This window comes from Prosopis cineraria, unplaced genomic scaffold, assembly GCF_029017545.1.
Source record: "Prosopis cineraria cultivar Desert tree isolate PC_DT_omini unplaced genomic scaffold, ASM2901754v1 PC5, whole genome shotgun sequence".
In the NCBI taxonomy this organism is placed as follows: domain Eukaryota; kingdom Viridiplantae; phylum Streptophyta; class Magnoliopsida; order Fabales; family Fabaceae; genus Prosopis; species Prosopis cineraria.
The window spans coordinates 3,049,041-3,065,852 of record NW_026555336.1 but is presented as its reverse complement, the minus strand read 5'-3'; the positions used below and the strand labels follow the sequence as shown (position 1 = coordinate 3,065,852).

General features: G+C 33.7%; 2 protein-coding genes across 2 annotated transcripts; both read left to right on the top strand.

Moving 5' to 3' along the window:
• The first annotated feature begins 1,925 nt into the window (after positions 1–1,925).
• LOC129312022 (transcription factor SPATULA-like) lies at positions 1,926–4,775 on the top strand. Its single transcript, XM_054954566.1, is given in 8 exon segments — positions 1,926–2,377; positions 2,509–2,542; positions 2,545–2,603; positions 2,719–2,784; positions 2,887–2,952; positions 3,880–4,164; positions 4,245–4,323; positions 4,434–4,775. Coding segments are annotated over 8 exon segments (1,068 nt in total). The 5' UTR covers positions 1,926–2,005; the 3' UTR covers positions 4,541–4,775.
• Positions 4,776–7,214: 2,439 nt separating this feature from the next.
• On the top strand, positions 7,215–16,397 carry LOC129311295 (nicotinate phosphoribosyltransferase 2-like). Its single transcript, XM_054953510.1, has 16 exons — positions 7,215–7,366; positions 7,458–7,840; positions 8,411–8,558; positions 9,073–9,192; positions 9,306–9,440; positions 9,540–9,601; positions 10,764–10,839; positions 11,739–11,840; positions 12,976–13,092; positions 13,988–14,046; positions 14,634–14,808; positions 14,910–15,044; positions 15,135–15,233; positions 15,590–15,698; positions 15,887–15,999; positions 16,079–16,397. The coding sequence occupies exons 2-16, from the start codon at positions 7,674–7,676 to the stop codon at positions 16,154–16,156; spliced, it is 1,695 nt and encodes a 564-aa protein (XP_054809485.1). The 5' UTR covers positions 7,215–7,366; positions 7,458–7,673; the 3' UTR covers positions 16,157–16,397.
• The last annotated feature ends 415 nt before the right edge of the window (positions 16,398–16,812 follow it).

Here is a 16,812-nt window from a genome sequence, read left to right as displayed (position 1 = left end):
AAAGAAAATAATCTCTCTAATAAAACATAGCTAACTTGATAGGTTGCAAACTAAGAAAGCTTTTAACATTATAAATTAATGGATGTTTGAGAGATTTGATGAATTGATTACCATTACATATATTAAAATAATATTGTGAGTTATTTTTATTTTTTTTTAATTTTAGATTACTGCATGCTCATTGCAGGTAGTTAGGAGTTTTGGGATTATTAATATGAAAATAATATATATTTGTGCACATTGTATAGATAAATTAAAAAAATTAGAATAATATGGAAGATAGGATATTTGTTAAGGAAATATACTCTCGCGGAAGAAAGCAATCTTATAGGATGAGATGCCAATTCCAATTATACGTTCGATATACGAATAATGGTTCAATTTTTTTTTTTCCCCTTTAAATCGCTGCACAAAGCCTAGATGGCGTCAGGAATCAGGGATACCAAGTTCTTAATTCTTTGCTATTCAAGTCAATATTAAATTACTAGTACTGCTTTAATATTTGGCGAAATCTTAGATTAAAAAATTAATACTAAATCAGGTTGAATTTTTCAACCGTTTTATTGAACACAAAGTAATGGTATACTGGATTGGACCAGTCTCAACAGTTTGGGGAATTTTCCAGAAATTAATTATTATATATAGTTTATTAAATGTTTTAATTTTTATCATAAATAATAATTTACCAACTAAAAAATAGTGTATAATAAATTAAGTAAAATTACATATAGTGCTTGTTATATTTTTAATATATTTCCTTACATTCTCTGATTCAGTTTATTATTTGATTTGATTTAGTTTTAAGTAAAACATACTCTTTCATAGTAATGGGATAATTATGATATATTTGAAAGGCATTGATATATTTTACTCCTATTTAATATAAAGGGTAGTTTTATATGCTAAAACATTTTACTTAAAATATCATATATATAAAAGAGGTTTATTATTAAAAATTTAAAAATCTTGTGCCCACAAAATATAGACCAAATTTTTAAAAATTTAAAAGTGTGACTGGTTTATATTGATATATAAAAAATTTATCATTAATATGCAATGAGTTTATTATTAAAAATTTAAAAATTTATAAAAAAATTATTATTAATATATAATAATATATCATTGACAAATATAATAAATTAGTTATAATATAAAATATAATAAATATTAAGTTATTTGCTTAATTTAATTCTATAACATGAGCTATATTTGTAAAAGCTCTATATATATGTATAACTTATTGTGTATATATATAAATATAATAACACACATGCATAATGGTGCCTATTTTTAAGAGTGTGTGTATATTTGGGACGTGTGTATACTGAGCATATAAATATAAGAGGGAGAGATTAATGGGAAGAAAAGATTATATTAGAATTCTCATTAGATGTATTACATTTAATTACCACTATACCTCAAACAGAATTATTTCAAAAAAAATATAGATATAGAAAGGAAGAATTATTGAATACTACATGTATGTGAGGGGTGAAGTTGCCCCTTACCTGTATATTGGGTCGCCATTGCTTGCCTGTGGAAGATCATAATTATAAATCTTGTTCTGGTCATGAAGACAAAATTAATATAGTAACCTACAAGTAATTTTATAAATATTCTTTGGGCTATGAGTCATTTCCCAGCCACACAATTTTATAAATATTTTTTAAATAGATATAGGGGAGAGGATTTCATAATTTTAAAATAATTTTAATGACGGTATGGGGCTCGAGCATGAAAATGTTGATGTTTGTATACACGCTCCTGTGGCGCGTGATACTGGCTGGTGTCATAATTTGGATACTAAACCCGCCCACAATTTCCCATATCGGAGCACGTCATCAGTTTCGAAAAGTACATTACTCGTTTACTTACGCTTATAAAGACAAAGCAGCCCTCCGAACTACACGAACCCAACAAAGAAATTCTGCAACCAACTCTGTAGAAAAACGAAGCACCCTCTTGACTCTCCTATCGATATCTAAAAGCTGAGAAGCAGAGAGACATGGGGGATATGTACGGCTATGGAAAGAGTAACGTTATTCCCTCTTCTTCGTCTTCAACCTCACCTCCAGACGAATTTTCCCTTTTTCTGCATCAGATTCTCCTCCCTCCTCCCTCCTCCTCCGACGCACCGCCACTGTCTTCCCTCCTCACCCACATGCCTGAAAACGCACCCAACGCTTCCGAGCATGAAAATGCCAGCCTTTCATACTCATCTTCTCTTCTTCAAGATGTAATCTCAGGCGTTGATTCTGCCTCTAAAAACCGTGCCTTTCTCTCATCTTACGTGAAGGGGGGTTCTGCTGCAAATGTGTCGTCCTCCTCGGTTGGAGTAAGCGAGAATGAGACTGATGAGTATGATTATGACAGTGAGGTACTGTTATCAGACTGATGAGTACCTTGGTTTTATATGTTTGCTCTGTCCATTCTCGGGATCTTTTGAGTTTCCTAAGATCTGAAGTGAAAGCGCAACTCAGTCACTTAACAGTTCATTGTTGTATTTAGGAGGGTACGGTTGAAGCAATGGTTCCAAAGTCATTCCTCCTAGGCGTTCATCGAAGAGAAGCAGAGCTGCAGAAGTTCATAACTTGTCTGAGAAGGTTATTGGAATATGATTGTGTAACATGGCCGTTTTTGCCGGTGTACTTGGATTTGATATTTTCTTTTTCATGCTTGTGTAAATTTCTTTCTGGTTTTCTTTTACTTCTGGATCAGCGAAGGAGGAGTCGGATCAACGAAAAGCTGAAGGCTTTGCAGAATCTAATTCCAAATTCAAATAAGGTACTTTAAGTTTCTTTTTCACTTGGTTTAATATAGGTTCGCTTGAGATATTGGGAGTCATTTTCTGCTGACATGGGTGATTCTTGTCTATGCTCTTGGCAGACTGACAAGGCTTCGATGCTTGATGAAGCTATTGAGTATCTTAAACAGCTTCAGCTTCAAGTACAGGTGAATATCTCTTTTAAAACCAGTAATTTTATCCCCACCATTTTTGCTTGATTAATGACAGAATTCATACCGTAGGCATAGATCTCGTTGTACAATTTTGTAATTCCATTGCTTGATACTGGAAGACCTTGATGCACGCAACTCAGAAGACAAGAAAAAAGAAGGAAATAATTTTTAACAACCTGTCAAAAATGGTTTTCTTGATTATACAAAATATTCATTTGGTATTCATAATTCTAAATCCTTATTTTGAAGTTAGTAAAATTGACTGTCACAGAAAACATTGTAGCACCTGAAGTTTATCCATTGTCATAATTTTGATGCAAAGTTAGGGGTGGGAACAATTATCTGCAGAACCTGGCAAGTAATTGAAAGTTGGAGAATTTGAGAAAAGTTTAGCTGGAACCATGGTTTTAAGAAAAGATTAAACAATATGCACTTCAAGTAGTAAACTGTTACATTGTATTGATGCCGAGACCATGCAAAAAACAGAATGTCGGATGCTTCATGTGGTGGCAAAAAATTGAAGTGCCATTGCTCATCTTCACTGCTTTTATAGCATAGTGATTGCACTGTCCTTCCTTAGGGCCTTGATACTTTTTTGTTTCTGCTTCCTGGGTTGGTTGTAAATTTTGGAGCTTGATTAAGCAATCCTATAGACTTATCTTGGAAGTTATTATCCTGCATAGAAAAGGCTTTTGTTTTATTGGGTTCTGTGCGATGCAACATTGCAATTTTTGGGCGGCGCGCGTGTATTTTATAGAGCAATCAATATGAACGCTCCTATGGTTTTCACATATTATATATGATGCTGTCTATACCTTATGGTTGCAAAATCTCAGTGAAATGGTCACTTGTGCAATAAATGTAGGTGAACGCTTCTTTGGTCAGTGTGTTTCTGATATGTTCTAATGATTAATACTTCAGATGCTGTCTGTAAGAAACGGATTGAATTTGCTTCCTACGTGCTTCGCTGAAGGCTTGCAGCCTCTGCAACTGTCTCAGATGAGAGTTGAGTATGGCGAAGAAGAAGACGGGTCGTGTCCTTTAAACTTAACTACTACTATGCCTCTTGACAATGAATCCAATCTATCTAACAAACGCACTGTGCCCTCTCCTTTAAATATAATCAATTCGGAAACACCTTTTGGGTTGGATTCTCAAATCATAGGGCACCTTAGACCCTTTGAACTCAAAGCATCATCTTCTGAGGTATGCTCAAGTTTTGTTACATGTTTTTGTCTGTCCGATAGCAGTCAATTTCAGACTTGTTTTCTTGAATTATAAAGCAGATATGCAGGGAGGACTTATATCAGCGCAAACAATTAAATGCAGAAGATTCAAATACCAATCCTATGGGTGATTCTCAGGGTGTGATGATCTTGACATCTTATATGATTATTTGATTATCTGACAGAATTGACAGTATACACAAACAAACATGCTCATGTCCTCTATTTTTTGTCCTTTTGTTTTCTCAGCTGTACGAGAATTTGAGTCAGGTACGTTGGCTTCAGTATCACTCGCCTTTGATAAGCAAAACGACCGGAGTGAAGAATTGAAAACATGCATTGCGGGAAGAGATTAGCGAGAGAAGTCATTTTAAGACAGAATGAACACAACTTAATTTTTAGGTTCATACTTGTCAGTTAAGTAGTAGCTAAAATGTGGTGCATGGGATCTGGATCCAAGCATATAACATTGATTTACATATCAAGTGCATTGGCCATGTCTTAAATTTTGTTTGTTTGAGACAGGATCCAATGACAATGGACTTGTAGAAGAATATTCAAAATCCATATTGTGATGATTACGAGAATGAAGCTAGCTTGGTTGTTTGTGGGAATACCGTATACCTGCATTGGCCAGCTTTTGCCTCTTGTAGAAGCCACACATTTTCCGCCATTAAAACGGAGTCTTCTGTATTTACTTTATTTAATTTAGAATTAGAACTTGAACTTTGGTCATTTAAGCTTAATGAACAGGCCTGGGTTCTTGACAAATGCCAAAAGACAAGATGACTCATGTCCCACTCCTACTATTCAAATTTGAAAGGAATATTTAACAAAAAAAAAAGTGAGACATTATTGATAATTTATGAATAATACAACTCTTTCTTATAAGATTGAACAATGAAAGGGAGATGTTAGCCAAAGTTAGTCCTAGGATGCTTTACTATTTATTAAAGTGAAATGTGTTATAACCTAATCCATAAGAATAAGAGCCTTGCTTTTGCTGTTCTACGATGCCAAGTCCTTGAAAAGCACATTCTTTGCGAAAAACAAAGATGCTTTCGAACCAAACGTGATTTTTCGTTGATCCCTGCGATAACGATTAAGGGGATAGAATGCTTGGTGATATTCTTTAATCTTCGTTATAGATACTTAAATCGTAAGCCTCTCTCAGCTATTAGTATTTTTTTCCCTCCTTTTTCAGTGACAGTTAGCTTGTCTTTCTTAGCTATCATTAAACATAAGCTACATTGGTCTTCTATAATCGATAATAAAAAAAATAAATCATAACTAAACGTATTGATTGAAATTTCTTGTATTTATTAGTTATGTCAATCACATTAGTAAGAGCCTGTTTGTTTTCACCCTTGGGCATTTGACTTTTTGCTTTTGGAAAATTTCGATGCAAGAATTTTGAGCTTTTTGAAGAAAATACTTTTTAAATGTAAAAAAATAAAAGAAAAGAAGTCTCCAAATGGACTTTCTCACAATTAAAAACGTGTTCAAACAACTTTTGAACGCAAAGAGCTTCTCCAAGAGACTTCTAGCATCCCAAAATGAAAACCAAACGTAGCCTTAAATTATGACTTTAGACTTGAAAGTGTTTTTTTTTTTTTTTTAACCAATACTTCAGACTTCAAAGTATACCATTCAAAACAAGGAAAGAGAATTGGTCCAGTGACTAAAAAACAAAGTAAGACCGTCAAAGCAAAACTTTTAGACTATTTTATTCCTCACATTTTTTTTTTTTTTGACTATTCTTAGTCAGGGTATTATTCAATTGCCTTTTGTTTGTCATTCAAATGCGCATTTTTCTTTTATTATTTCTCCTGTTGACGCTAGCACACTTTTGATTTTACTTTTGATTTTTTTTTGTGTGATAAACATGTGCAAGTCTAAACAAAAATTCAAAGTTCCATATGTAAAACGCATTACTTTTTATTAACGCATTGTTTAGCAAATTGAACGAATTGAATAATAAAGATTGAGAAATAATAGTTCATATGTATTACTGCTTATTAAAATCATAAAATTAGACTCCCAGTACAAAAACATATTAATCATCATGGTCATGAATCAGCATAATTTTAAAATGAATTTAGTGGCCGGATAGTCACTAAACATAGCTGAAATGGTATTATTTATTATATAAGACATGACTTAAAATAATATTAATTATCATGATCATGAATCAACAGCATTTCGAAATGAATTTTAGTGGCCGGTTCGTTATCATGCATGATTCAAATTGCACAAAGGTATAACTTTCTTTAACTTTCCTTAAATATGTTTCGGGCCAAAAATTAAATACATAAAACATAAGACTTCATAATTTATACAACATTAACAATATTCTAATAAGATAATGAAAGTTTAAAATAAAACTTACTACATCCCATTTTATAAAACATTTTTAGAAGTAATTCTATATTTCAAAATATAAGATGTTTTGCCAAAAATAAAATCCTAATGTTAATAATTATTTCAATATCACCTCTCATTATTTTACTATTTAAATAATTTTTCCCCTCACCCTTTTATTAATGATGAACAGTAATTTTAGAAACTTATAAAAAAACTAAAATGAAAATTGTAAATTGTATCCAATAAACTTTATTAATAAATATAGAAACACCTTATAAATTGGGGCTAATTTCTTGTTACTTCCTCCATGAATTTTTTAAGTTATATATTTTTTCTAAATGTTAATGAGGTATTTAATTAGCATTTTTAAATTTTGAGAGTCTAAAAATATTACTGGCATACTTATCTAGAGGTTCTCAAGTGGTGAAAGAATTATATTAAAATCTTATATAAAAAAATTAATTATCATAAAATTTATTATGGTGGAAGAATTATGTTGAAATTTTATATAAAAAGATTAATTATTATAAAATTTATTATCAATAAATTTTATAATAATTAATTTTTAACCGGTTAAATTGACGGGGACGATGTTGATGTTAACTCAGGCGGCTGACAACTAAAGGTGGCCGAGAGTCCGTTGGGGAACCTGGCGACTTGTAGTTAGCAAAAACAAATCAGTGACGAAGCAGGTAAACAATGGAGACCAGAGAAGCTGCCACGTGATCGAGAAAGTCGTTAAGGGGCGACGAAGCTGTGTAGTCCACAGAGGATGAATTTGTTCTCGTCCGAAAATGCCCAATTGCGTTGAACCCAAGGTCACACATCGAGCTTTTGTCTCATCTTGATCCACTTTTTTATCCTTTTATTCATTTTTAATTCTCCTTCTTCTTCCTTTTCGTTTTCCAGTTTGAGTCCAACACCTACATTTCCTGATAAACTTCAACGAACCATCCCTCCACCTTTGTTTGTCTTCTTTAACCCCGTGCGTGACGCTCGCGCTCGTTTCACCTTTTATATTGATAGCGCTCTGGGAAGCATATAAGAGATACACGAGCTACGAAAAGCACGGCAATACAAAGATTTTGGTAGAAAAAGAAAATCAGGGAAAACCCTAGGAATTCGATGGAGAAAACAATGAAGGTGAAGGAGAACGGCCCGACTGAGCAGAATACGGGTCGGGTTATTGATGGACCCACGAACCCGATGGTTTCGCCTCTGCTCACGGATCTCTACCAATTTACTATGGCTTACGCTTACTGGAAAGCTGGCAAGCATCAAGAACGAGCTGTGTGAGTGATCGTTTTTAGTTTTCATCTGTTTTGTTTATTGCCTTTATCCTCTGTTTGTCCTAAGAAATGCAACTGAAGGTAGCAGGGATTCAAATTCTGTATTGCCTTTCCCTTTCTTTTAATGGCCTGCAAGTCTTGGAAAGAACAGAACAAAAATTATTATTTAAGATTGGTTGTAACGAATTGCAAGCGTTGAATATCTTTGTCCTCGTTTAAAGGCTTTCATTGGTTGATTCCATTGACTACGACGGCAAATGAATGTTTAAGAGAAATAACGTGTAGATGTTACTTAAGTCTAACATACGCGTTCTTCTCAGATGAATTAGCTCTATTTATGATTTCTGTTGTATTAATGAATTTAGTTCATCCATGACTACAGAACCTATATACTTCATTGTCGTTGTCTAGTTCATTGGCTCCTTACTGACCGCTCCAAAGATCCCGAGCTTGTCCTCGCTTTCTTTCTTAGTGGCATACCCGTGCTTATTTTCTTTTAGTGCTCAGGTGTTCTTTGAAATTTTAATAAGAAGATTTTTGTATTAGTCTAATAGAGATTCTAACTTGGTTCAGGTTTGATTTATATTTTCGTAAGAATCCTTTTGGTGGGGAGTATACAGTCTTTGCTGGTTTGGAAGAATGCATAAAGTTCATAGCTAATTTCAAATTCACAGAGGAGGAGATCAAATTCATCCAGCATACTTTACCTACATCATGTGAGGTAAACCAAGCTATAAAGCTCTCCCACCGGTTTGTCATTAGCAGGCTTTTCTTCACAATGAAAGGGTTAAAGTTCTCTCCATCATTTGTCAAAGTGTCTTGCTGAAATTTTATCTTATGGTAATAGTGAGCAGAAGCTAGATTGTAGCATGTCGCTAGCTGTTAAAGAAATAGTACCACATAGATTAGAAGAAAGAACCTTAACCTAGATGTCTTTTTGTTCACAAAAGTCTTGAGACATGTTGTCTAGCTTTGCTTGGAATGGGACAAATCCTAAGATATGCATACTTAAATAAAGTTACAATCATTTGGATTTCTTGGTGAAATGATGTCCATGTTAAGCATGAAATGTTAATAAGCTTCCATATGCATCTTGTTGCGTTCCTTAATGATATAGCTGATACTTTTCTTTACAGTAATTATGTGTGGCGCTTATTTATGTTGGCCTTCATTATTTTAATTTCTCTCTTCATGTGAATTGTTTGACTCATTAGTAATTGTTGATCTTTTCATAGGATGGTTTCTTTGAATATCTTAGAGGAATTGATTGCTCTGATGTGGAGGTATATGCAATTCCTGAGGGAACGGTTGTTTTTCCTAAGACACCTCTATTGAGAATTGAAGGACCAATTGCTGTGAGTACTTGCTTGTTACTACCATTTAAAGACATCTATTGAATACTATTTCCTTTTGAAGAACGCATACGACTCTTATGCTAAAGTGACCTATATGCTTGTATGCTGCTCAGCTGGTTCAATTGCTGGAAACACCCTTTGTGAATCTAGTTAATTATGCATCATTAGTTACTACTAATGCTGCTAGGCATCGTTTTGTTGCTGGGAAATCCAAACTTCTACTTGAGTTTGGACTACGAAGGGCTCAGGTAACTAAGCTTTCCAGAAATAATGTTTACTGCAAGTAAACTTAGGAACAGTTGGCCTTTCTCAGAATTCATCAGAAGAATCTATTATTCTGAATGTAGGGGCCTGATGGTGCAATAGGAGCATCAAAGTACTGCTATATTGGAGGATTTGATGCAACAAGGTATTATCATTACTGATTTTTAAAACTGCATTTAGAATGTTGGGCATTGAAGTATTTTGCTGAGTAACTTTTATACCATATCACTTATTTAATATTTCACTATTTTGTTTATTATATTGTGCTTTTCTAGCAGTTATTGATTTTCCACGCTTAAGATTTTGTGGACTTAACTCTTTACATTGCTATAATCTACTCGAGTGCTAGAATTAATGTTAATAGGATGTTGTTATGACATAAATATTTTTTATTTGAGAAGTTGTAATGCTTTACTTTACTATTGATCTAAAACAAGAGGGCATTTTTCTTTTAACTATTGTTTATGAATAGGTAAATCCTCTGCTCTTACGTGAGTGCAGAGTAATTGCTGTGGGTTTGTACATTGTAATATATGACTCAAGGCCTTCAAAATAATAGAGTCTAGAATATTTCAAAATATTCTGGTAATACGTCATCACGAATCTACCATATTTAGTATGACAGGACAGAAATAGGTCAGTTGATGATATAAAATCTTGAACTAACCAACCATTCAATCATGAGTAGTTCCATTTAGTAATCTGATTGTACAAACAAAAAATCATTAGTTATGAATTTTGTGAGGCTACTTTATTTCATAATTCAGATGGGTGGTGATGGATGAACATTAGTATATAAGTTCTTGCATTAATGTCAATGCAATTGCAATGTCTTCCCTCTTTATTTTATTTCATAAACTGGGACGTTATTTCCCAACCTACTATTTAATGTTGATACCCCTCATGATGGCTCTCACATTTCCAAACAAAAATTTATCAATTATTGAGAGATGACTTAATCAACTCTCTTATGGCCCCATTCCTTAGATGTTGTATTGAATGTGCATAAATTTCCACATGATTAGTTGGACAAAAATATGGCATCGCCTCTTATTTGCTCATATAGATTAACAGTCTGAAAACATTCAGGATATTAGGCATGTGAGTGTCATGTTATGAACATTATCATTAAAACTAGCTGTATGTACAAATATGAGGTGCTAGAAGTAACATTACTATGTCAAAACTTAGGGAGTGAGATTGGTATGAGAAAATATGATTTACCTTTTCTTTATCTTTGGTTTGGAAGATTCTTAATAGTTTTTTTCTTTTTAATAACTTGACTTTTTCATGCTGTGTTTCAATAGCAATGTTGCAGCAGGAAGGTTATTTGGCATACCCCTTCGTGGCACTCATTCTCATGCTTTTGTTAGCTCATATATGGTGTGTGATCATTTCACTTGATTTTTTTTTTTTTGGGTGAACAAGGAGTGACTATTATTATATTTGGCTGATGTTTAATGAACTTTTTCATTTCATATGCTAGTTCATTTGTAGTGATATGTCTCCCAATGCAGTTCAAAGCAGAAAGATTCTTGCTTAACCTATCCATGCAACATACTTAAAAGTGGAACATAATTTTGTTTGATTATATATTTCTAATATTTATTTCCATATTATAAGCAGTTGGTTGTTGATAGGGTGTAATGACATGATGCAATCCATGTAACTGATTCCACTTTGTGGGACAAGGCTTGTTGTTGTGGTATTTATTCTAGTTTCTATGCATTAGTGAATAGGAAAGTCATACATATTGGAAAAGATATACAAGTTACTAGTAAATGGCAACATTCTGTTGTTTGCTGCAATTTTTATTTTTCATGCCCCAATTTCAAGTTGTAAGGTCTTACTCTGCAGCATAAATAGTTCAGACTTTAGACATTTATAAACCTGTTTGAATTCTAATGCTGAGAATTTGGGAATAAAAAAGAACAGATTCATTGTTGGAATCATGGTGGAGATTATGGTGAAAGACAAAAGCAACTGTACAAGCCTAAGCAACTGGGTGAATATGATAGAAACAAATGAGAAATTAAGCAAACCTTTTCCCTTTTCATTTTTCATTGAAATGTGCGTTAAACCCCATAAATTTGAAGTTAGACCATATGAAACTTCAAAATTATGAGATAGATCCCCTCTAAACAGGACAATTAAACTTCTTTCTGAAGTTTTGTTGAGCATATTTTTATCAGTTTTTGGGTGGCTTTTGTGTGAAAATTTTCATTTGCATTGTGTAAAATGATTCATTCTGTTTTATATACTTTGCTTATTTTAACTTGCAGAGCCTTGACGAGATTATAGATAAATCACTTCAAAGACAAGATGGCTCAAGTACATGTGAGGACTTTGTTAGTTTGGCTCAATCATGGCTGAGCAAAATTCAGGTGTCATGATATGGGCCTTTGCATCCTTTGTGTTAATTATTGTACTTCTCTCTATTAACTATTTGAATGCGTTGTCTAACTGCCCTGGCGGATGGAAAGAACATAATAGTGATTGATTAGAGAAAGTTGGGGATGTTAATATAATCCATTAAGCCTTTTCCTCAGAATTTAAGTTGTGTGTTAATTAGTCTTTCTGTACACTGTTTGTATATGCTGTGCTTTTTCTACATTTCAAGTTCAAAAAGGCTTTTCTGTGAACATGCTTGTTAAAGATATTAATAAAAAGTTAACCTTCTCCTAAAAGCTTTGACCATTGAGATATTTGGTCTTTGACGGTGAGAATGGCAAGTATTGGTAAACTTCAAATTTTTTTAAGTTATCTTTTGAACTTTCACAATTGTGAAAGGATATTTTCTTTTTCTTTTTTTTTCTTTTTCCTTTTTTAGCTATAGAAATGAAATTTTGATATAATTTCATGCCCAGTAGCTGTGAGAATTTAAGGCCAGAGATTAGGACTGAAAATAACTGAAATAATTAATACCATATGTTATTAATAAAAGTAGAGCCAGCACATATATTTATAACTGAGAGAACTAAGACAGAGGATAACAATTCTCCTGATGTTTGGTCGGCAGAGAGAGGAGAATCAGAGAAAGAAAACCTATAATATATGATATGCGATCACACAGTTGACTACCCACAAAATGAGGTAAACAATATAAATTTTGTTATTCCCTTGGAGGAAAATTAGGGGCCTGCATATTGCATAAAGGCATTTTTAAACCAAGGCGATGAGAATCAGAGGCCACTGGATGATTTCTTATAGGAATAATGTTATTCCAAGTTAAAATTTGCCATGGAACAGTGAATCCATAGGAAAAAATTCTAGTCCTTGTTCCTCATTGTGAAAACTCCCTTAAACTATTTTTCTCACAATGGAAAAAAAGGGAGAAGAAGAAGAAGAATCGTTTTGTCCCAAGGTTGTCGATGATGACTATCATTAAGAAGAAGAAGATCGTTTTGTCCCAAGGTTATCAATGATGACTATCATTCTAGCATCTCTTTATCTCTGGCAGAGTTACCGGATGAAAGATAGAATTATGTGTGTGAGATGATGGATGTTTATACTTTGCAGTGGTCAAATTCACTACGTGGCAAATTTGGTGAGACTAATCAAAGTGAGCTGGCAGCATTCACATCATATGCACTGGCATTTCCTGATAGCTTTCTTGCCCTCGTAGATACATATGATGTAAGTATTTTCATTATAAGTTTCTATTTCTTGCAACTGCAAATGGTCATATAAATTGTTGGTATTTCTTTAGCTTGAAATGTCCAAAAATTGTGGGAAAATCCTGCAAATCTCTCATGATGCCCTATGTGAACTAGTTTCAACAGAAAAGATTGCTGTAGCCTAATATAGGAGACTCTGTTAAAATAGTAAAGATGCATAATTCATTGAGAAATATTTCTTGTGGAGTCTGATTACGATTCAGCTTCAATGCTTGAGATATTCATAATTTTTAATATTCTTAATCACCGATGCAGACCTGTTCCTATCACTTATCTTCTCAGGGGTTAAAAAGGAAAAGTAATTATACTTGCAAGAGTCCACTCTATTTTGACATGAAAATTGGTCCTTATGGTGTGTCCTAGAATTTCGCTTGATAGAGATGAGTGGATAGACAGGTAGTTCTTCTTGACAATTACCAATATTGATCTCAGGTAAGTGTAAACCTCAAGTACAAATGAAGATAGTCTAACTCAGGACAGGTTGGTCTTTGTCCACTATACAGATGCTGGAGAACAGATGTATAACAGCTGGATGGCATGTATGATAAGTCATACTTAACCTTAATAGTGTGATAAGCATGTGACTCATGAATTTTTAATACATAAACATCACTTCTGCTTGCTAAATCAATCTATCTCATATCTTGATACTGAACATTGTTAACTGTGCAATCTCTGAAACTATAATTTCCAGTTATTGTCACCTGTCTAGCAATATCTTTTGTTGGCAATATGTTTAATAGCAAGTTTTAAAGTTCCTTGGATTTTACTTTGTTGGTCATTCCATTTTACCATCATCCTAATTTTTTATTTTAGATTTTCTTCAGTCAATGAATTCACATTTATTTTGACAGGTTATGAGAAGTGGAATCCCAAACTTCTGTGCGGTTGCACTGGCTCTTCATGACTTAGGGTATGCCAGGAAGTTTTTTCATGTTTAAAATTTTACTTAAATTAACATTTTACATTAATAAAAAGAACCTGTTATTTCTTTGCTATTCCAGTTAATTTCGAACTGATAGAGATTAAAATCTTTTGGCTTTTTTTTTTTTTTTGGTGCAAATGAATCAAGAATCATATGCTAAATTACAAGGCACGATTGACAGAAACGAGTAACAACGATAGAGTGGCTGCAATAACATCTATTATGGTGATGATTAGGATTCACATCATTGCCTATTATGTTACATCTGAACTTTTATTTCCATATATGCAAGATTTTGCACAGAATAAAAGGCAGTGGTCCTTTTCCCCCTTTTCTTCAGTCTGCCTAATCGGGACAATAAATATATAAAATTTGCTTATGTTTTACTTGATCTCGAATTGACTCTTAGAAACCTAACCTTGCAGCTTAGAGATTTGTAGAATCATGAAAACCTGTCATGTAAAAAACTTTCAATCCAGACATAAAATCTCCTTCATTGCTAGCTTCTAGGTTGCTTTTGAAGCATTAATCGAATTGGTTACTCCTTATCTGAGCTTAGATGATGTCTTGTATAGATATAAAGCAATTGGAATTAGATTGGACTCTGGCGATCTGGCATATCTGTCTTGTGAGGCGAGAAAATTCTTTTGCTCCATTGAGAAGGAATTCAAAGTGCCTGGTTTTGGAAAGATGGGCATCACTGCTAGTAATGACCTCAATGAGGAAACATTGGATGCTTTAAACAAACAGGTAATAGTTCATTTCAGACTGCTGGATCTTGTAACTTCTTCCCTTTTTCAGGATTGCTAGGTTTCTGATGTTTAAAAGCTTGTGCTTTTTTAACCCTGCAGGGTCATGAGGTTGATGCCTTTGGAATTGGGACATACCTGGTTACGTGTTATGCTCAAGCTGCTTTAGGTGTTGTTTTCAAATTGGTTGAGATAAATAATCAGCCTCGCATCAAACTTTCCGAAGATGTTTCAAAGGTTTGAACATGTGGAACAGGACATGTCAGTCAATCATCCATTCCTCTTTATTTATAATTTTTTCTCCCTTTGTCCCTTTCTCTGGCTTAGGTCTCTATTCCATGCAAGAAAAGATGCTACAGGTTGTATGGAAAAGAAGGCTATCCCCTCGTAGACATAATGACGGGGGAAAATGAACCCCCTCCTAAGGTATTTTGCGGGCCACCTTATTTAACGTATGTTTGGGGATTGAAATAATTATTCTTAGGCATGCTTAGGGAGTTGCCTGCAACTTTTTTGTTTCCTTGAGGGAACCGATCAAAGCCTACATGCACTGAGTGATTTGGATGTGAATATCATAGAAGTAAGGAAACCACGTATTACCACTCTTAGTATAAAATCAGATAACGGGCACAGGGCCTTTACATTAGTTTGGGTCATCTGGGTGCTTCCTGGAGTTTCAAATCTCTTGACCTGTCGCCTCACAGCCATATGATTAAGAGTTGATTTCATATATTTACATCAAGGTAGGCTTAAACATCTTGTTAACATTTTATTATTTGTAGGTAGGAGAAAGAATCCTATGCCGCCATCCCTTCCAAGAATCCAAGCGAGCATATGTGGTGCCACAGCAAGTTGAGGAGCTTCTAAGGTGTTACTGGCGCGGGAGTTCAGGTGAGAGAACAAAAGATTATGGAGATAAATATCAATAACATACTTCACAACGAACATATCTCATTGGAAAAAAATTCGGAGTTACTCCTTGGAAAATTATTTAATGGCTATTAATATACAAGTAAATCAACTTGATTGTCAAATTTTTGCTTTTGTGTGGGTAACATACGGCTACTTGGTTCTTGAAGAAAACACGAGAGAAATTTTACCACCTTTAAAGGACATTAGAGAGCGTTGCATTAAACAACTGGAACAAATGCGACCTGATCACATGAGGAGACTTAACCCGACGCCATATAAGGTCATAAACTGTCACCTTATCCCATATTATCTCTATCATTGACATCTTTATGATTCTGAATTTATTCCTTCCGAAGCAGGTTAGTGTAAGTGCCAAGCTGTATGACTTCATTCATTTTCTGTGGCTCAACGAGGCACCAGTCGGAGAGCTGCAGTAATAAGGTGAATAAAATGGCATGCCTTGTGGACCGATTGATCGTGGCCTAAGGTTCTGGTAGGAAGTGGGAGGAAAATAAATCCTTTCATACAGTCATGATATGACTGTCTTCAAATTCAAAGTGCTTTTAGATTGTATGATTTCATTGTCCCAAATAAATGTATGTTTTTGTCCCCGGTAAATGTATGATTTTGTACCTTTATAAGTTTTTTTTATTCAATAAGAAAATTTAGGGTTGGAAATTTTGTTTTGGGGCTTGAAATAACGAGGTTCTTACGCTAATCTGGGTGAGCCTTCAAATGGGATTAAGGATAAGGATGGACTTAAGATTGGCTAGTGTGTAATCATCATATCGTAGTGATGGTAATGATATGTTATCATGCCAATAAAAATATGTTTGACACAGTTTTTTTAATATATATATTTATATAGTACAAAATGATAATAACAATGAAAGATAGTCACGCTGGAGGATATGTTCCCAATTGAATTTAGTAATCCTGTTTTTGTTTGGCCGGAATTGAATTTAATAATACTTGAATCTAGTCTTGATAATATATTTTATCACATCAATGTGGGAAAGAAAAAAATGTCGATTATAAATTAGCGATGATAATAAAAAAAATGAAAAGAACAATAATTTTAGGAATCGTAACC

What these genes read in the sequence shown, in the direction of transcription:
- LOC129311295 (XM_054953510.1), top strand. Translation starts at nt 7,674, where the DNA reads ATGGAGAAAACAATGAAGGTGAAGGAGAACGGCCCGACTGAGCAGAAT. An exon ending in GGAGGATTTGATGCAACAAG is followed by an intron (nt 9,602 to 10,763) that starts GTATTATCATTA and finishes GTGTTTCAATAG; the next exon opens with CAATGTTGCAGCAGGAAGGT. An exon ending in TGGATGCTTTAAACAAACAG is followed by an intron (nt 14,809 to 14,909) that starts GTAATAGTTCAT and finishes TTAACCCTGCAG; the next exon opens with GGTCATGAGGTTGATGCCTT.